The following is a 3,677-nucleotide window of genomic DNA, read 5'->3' on the forward strand; positions in this document are numbered from 1 at the left end:
TATATACACACACACACACACACATCTTGTGATTCCGAATTCAATTCCAGGCAGTGACCTGAATAATAATAATAATAATAATAATAATAATATCGAAAAATACCTTAGGAATGAGAACGCAGGTTCGAAATTTCCCCAAATTACCTGATGAAGGCTGGAGGGTATATCAGCCGAAACATTGTGTTAACAACAAACAAGATGAGGACAAATATCCATCAAATGTAAATAATAATGTTTGTTGTGGTTGTGGTGATGATCAATCTTATCTATAGAGCCTTCTCATTTCTCAACTGCTCAAACTCATTCTTTTTCCCATTTTACCAAACGAGTCCTACATTTGTTTTATCTATTTATCCTGATTAAGACAGCTTCACAAAAGTTAATTACGTCCAGGTAGTTTCTCTAAAACTAATTATAGAGATTTGGTAATTAAATATTACAATTAGGTGTAATGTTGCCCTTCCAAAGCTCATTTAGCTCAATGAAATGAGTTTGCACAATTGAACAATAATATGAAAGGAGCATGAGTCATAAAGCACGCTTCTATATGGTCATTCAGTCAGCTAGAAATAACAGCAATAGTTCTCTCAACATCTCATTGCTTTACAAAATGGAGGGCATGTTGTGTAACATAAGCTAGACGTACGAAAGGATAGGATGTCATTTATGGTGGGTGCTTCTGTGTGATCAGTTTATTTACTAGAAATAGCAGTAACACCATCTTCAAATTATGCTTGAGGTAAAGTTGAAGATCATCAGACACTGGTGTTTCAACCTCATTTGGTTTCTTCAGTGATGAAACACCCACTGGACATTCTAAGCTCAGCTGAAAGAATATTCATTTTGGTATAGAAATTAGTAAACAAAGCATTCAAGATTTGCATGAAAGCTGGCCAGGCTTGAATTAAGTCAATACATACACAAGAAACAGCCCTTGATTAAAATAATGGTGCGTTTAACAGTATTTTTATTGACATAAAATGATGATAGTTATATTTTGTCCCAAAGAAACATCTAAAAGAAACTTGTGTATTATATTCCCACAGAATTCTGAAGATGGTTTGATAAAAAGCAAAAGAGTTTTGAGGTCAATTGTGTGGAGAAATTCTTAATTATCTAAATACTTTTAGATTCAGATGAAAAGATCAGAAATAAGCCAAATATAACAAAGAATTAAGTTTGATATACAGAAGAAAATATCAAAGGAGAAAGAAATTGATTCATAATACAAGGGAAACATTGTGTTCCTGAAAAACTTGCCATAACATGGAATTCTGTAACAAGAAATTTATTTCCTGTTGACTTCCAGGTGACATAAAAATCAAAGAGCTTGGAAGTGAATGGGAAATTAGTTTTTCATCACAAAATTCCACAATACAGAAAGATTATCAGGAACGTAATGCTTTGATAAACACAAAGAAATACTGGTATTCTTACCTATAGCAAAAAAGATCCAACTCTTAAAACAAAAAGCAAACAATATAATTGCCGCCACTCTGGATAATGTCATTCCAGTCTGCCAACCAATCTGTAGCAGAAAACTTGGCCATTTTGGACGAGGAATATTTCGAGATTGAAGTCGGAGATTGTCGGAGTATGTTACAAAGCCCCAGGAAAACGATATGAGAGAAATTATTAAAGAAAAACCTGGAAACATAAATAAATAAATAATGATAACATGTATATTAATATCTTTTATACACACACACACAATATACATCAAGGGTTATGATATCGAAGTTGTGTTCTCATGAATTTTTGTCAAAAGAATTACAGGTAAGAGAGTCTATACATATATTTTCAATAAAGATTATTTGCCAACATAACATGGCAGTCCTGGTTTAGAATGAATGTTGCTGTAATTTAGCCTCAGGAAACATCGTCTCCAGCTGGCTATATGACACGATCTGTGTCCTTATATTTTTGAACAAGAGAATCTAGCATCCCCACTCAGCTCAAAACAATATCTGTGTATCGCCATTCCTGGGTTATTTCTCTTCATCGCGATACACAGATATTGTTTTGAGCTGAGTGGGGGTGCTGGATTCCCTTGTTCGAAAATATAAGGACACAGATTGTTTTGTATAGCCAGCTGGAGATGATGTCTCCTGGGGCTAAATTACAGCAATATTCGTCCTAAACCAGGACTACTACCATGTTATGTTGGCAAACAATCTTTACCACAAAGTACTGTCGCTGAATATCTCACGTTGTGAGATTTAAAAATAGTAATTTTCTAATGTCTTGTTAACATCTACCTTTGTAACTTCTTTCCTGTAATGAAACGTGTAACATGGAATTAAAAATGTACCAAATTTTTCCAGTCTTTTGTTTTGATTATATATATATAAATTTAATTAGAGGGTGTGTTAAGCTCATGAAGGAATGGTTTCATCCAAGGAAATACTGGTTCAATACCCAGTATTTTGGAGGAATGGATTTCTTTAAAATAATAGGTATATATAAAAATATATAGTTTATATAAAAGAAGAAAATGGAGACTGGAAAGTTAATAATTGTTTATTATTAACAGCAAATTGGTCATCTTCACTATATTCTTAGTGGTGTGAATATACCACAAAACACTTTTAAATGTATTCCCCAGTGTTGATATATATTTGCACAGAGCGGTCCTCAGTATCCAAAAAGGTTAATCTCATCATCATCATCGTTTAACGTCCGCTTTCCATGCTAGCATGGGTTGGACGATTTGACTGAGGACTGGTGAAACCGGATGGCAACACCAGGCTCCAGTCTGATTTGGCAGAGTTTCTACAGCTGGATGCCCTTCCTAACGCCAACCACTCAGAGAGTGTAGTGGGTGCTTTTACGTGTCACCCGCACGAAAACGGCCACACTCGAAATGGTGTCTTTTATGTGCCACCCGCACAAGCCAGTCCAGGGGCACTGGCAACAATCTCACTCGAAAATCCTACAGGAGCCAGTCAGGCGGTACTGGCAACGGCCACGCTCAAAATGGTGCATCTCATGTGCCACCCGCACAAGAACCAGTCCAGGGGCACTGGCAACGATCTTACTTGGCTTGCCGGGTCTTCTCACGCACAGCACATTTCCAAAGGTCTGTTTGTTAAAACTATATGATTACAAGATTTAATATATTTTTAAAGATAGATTAAAAGAAAATATTTCTGGCAATATATTTCCAGTCAGACTAACCTGTCCCTGCAGATCCATGCCAGGTACTTAGAAGCACATAGGACTGAAGAATTAACTGTGGTGCTGCTTCAAGGAAAGTTTGAAACAGCCGAAGCAGAAAAGCACTGTGGACTTGCTGGAATAATTTCTCAAATCGAAGGGGATCAGAGGTTGTTTTCAATTCACTCCAAGTTAATAATACATCAGCGTACCTGGAAACAGTAACAAGATCAAATTGGATTTTCACATTTCATTTGAAGATGACAAGTAATTTACTTGTCTCAGTCATTTGACTGTGGCCATGGTAGAGCACTATCTTTAGTCGAACCAATTGACCTCAGGACTTATTCTTTGTAAGCCTAGTACTTATTTTATCAATCTCTTTTGCTGAACAGTTAAGTTACAGGAACGTAAACACACCAACATCGGTTGTCAAATGATGATGGTGGGGGTGACAAGCACAGACACATACACAAATATATATATATATATATATATATATATATATATATATATATATA

The 3,677-nt window shown here is 35.7% G+C and overlaps 1 protein-coding gene across 2 annotated transcripts in view; it reads right to left on the reverse strand.

Moving 5' to 3' along the window:
• Positions 1-3,677, reverse strand: part of LOC106872646 (uncharacterized) — a 46,891-nt gene that overhangs the window by 10,099 nt on the left and 33,115 nt on the right. For both annotated transcript variants that reach the window (XM_052969919.1, XM_014919711.2), the window contains exons 3-4: positions 3,178-3,368; positions 1,438-1,647 (exon numbers count right to left, since the gene is read on the reverse strand). In XM_052969919.1, coding sequence (XP_052825879.1) covers positions 1,438-1,647; positions 3,178-3,368 — 401 coding nt within the window. The remainder of the gene's footprint in view (positions 1-1,437; positions 1,648-3,177; positions 3,369-3,677) is intronic.

This window comes from Octopus bimaculoides, chromosome 8 (assembly GCF_001194135.2).
Source record: "Octopus bimaculoides isolate UCB-OBI-ISO-001 chromosome 8, ASM119413v2, whole genome shotgun sequence".
In the NCBI taxonomy this organism is placed as follows: Eukaryota; Metazoa; Mollusca; class Cephalopoda; order Octopoda; family Octopodidae; genus Octopus; species Octopus bimaculoides.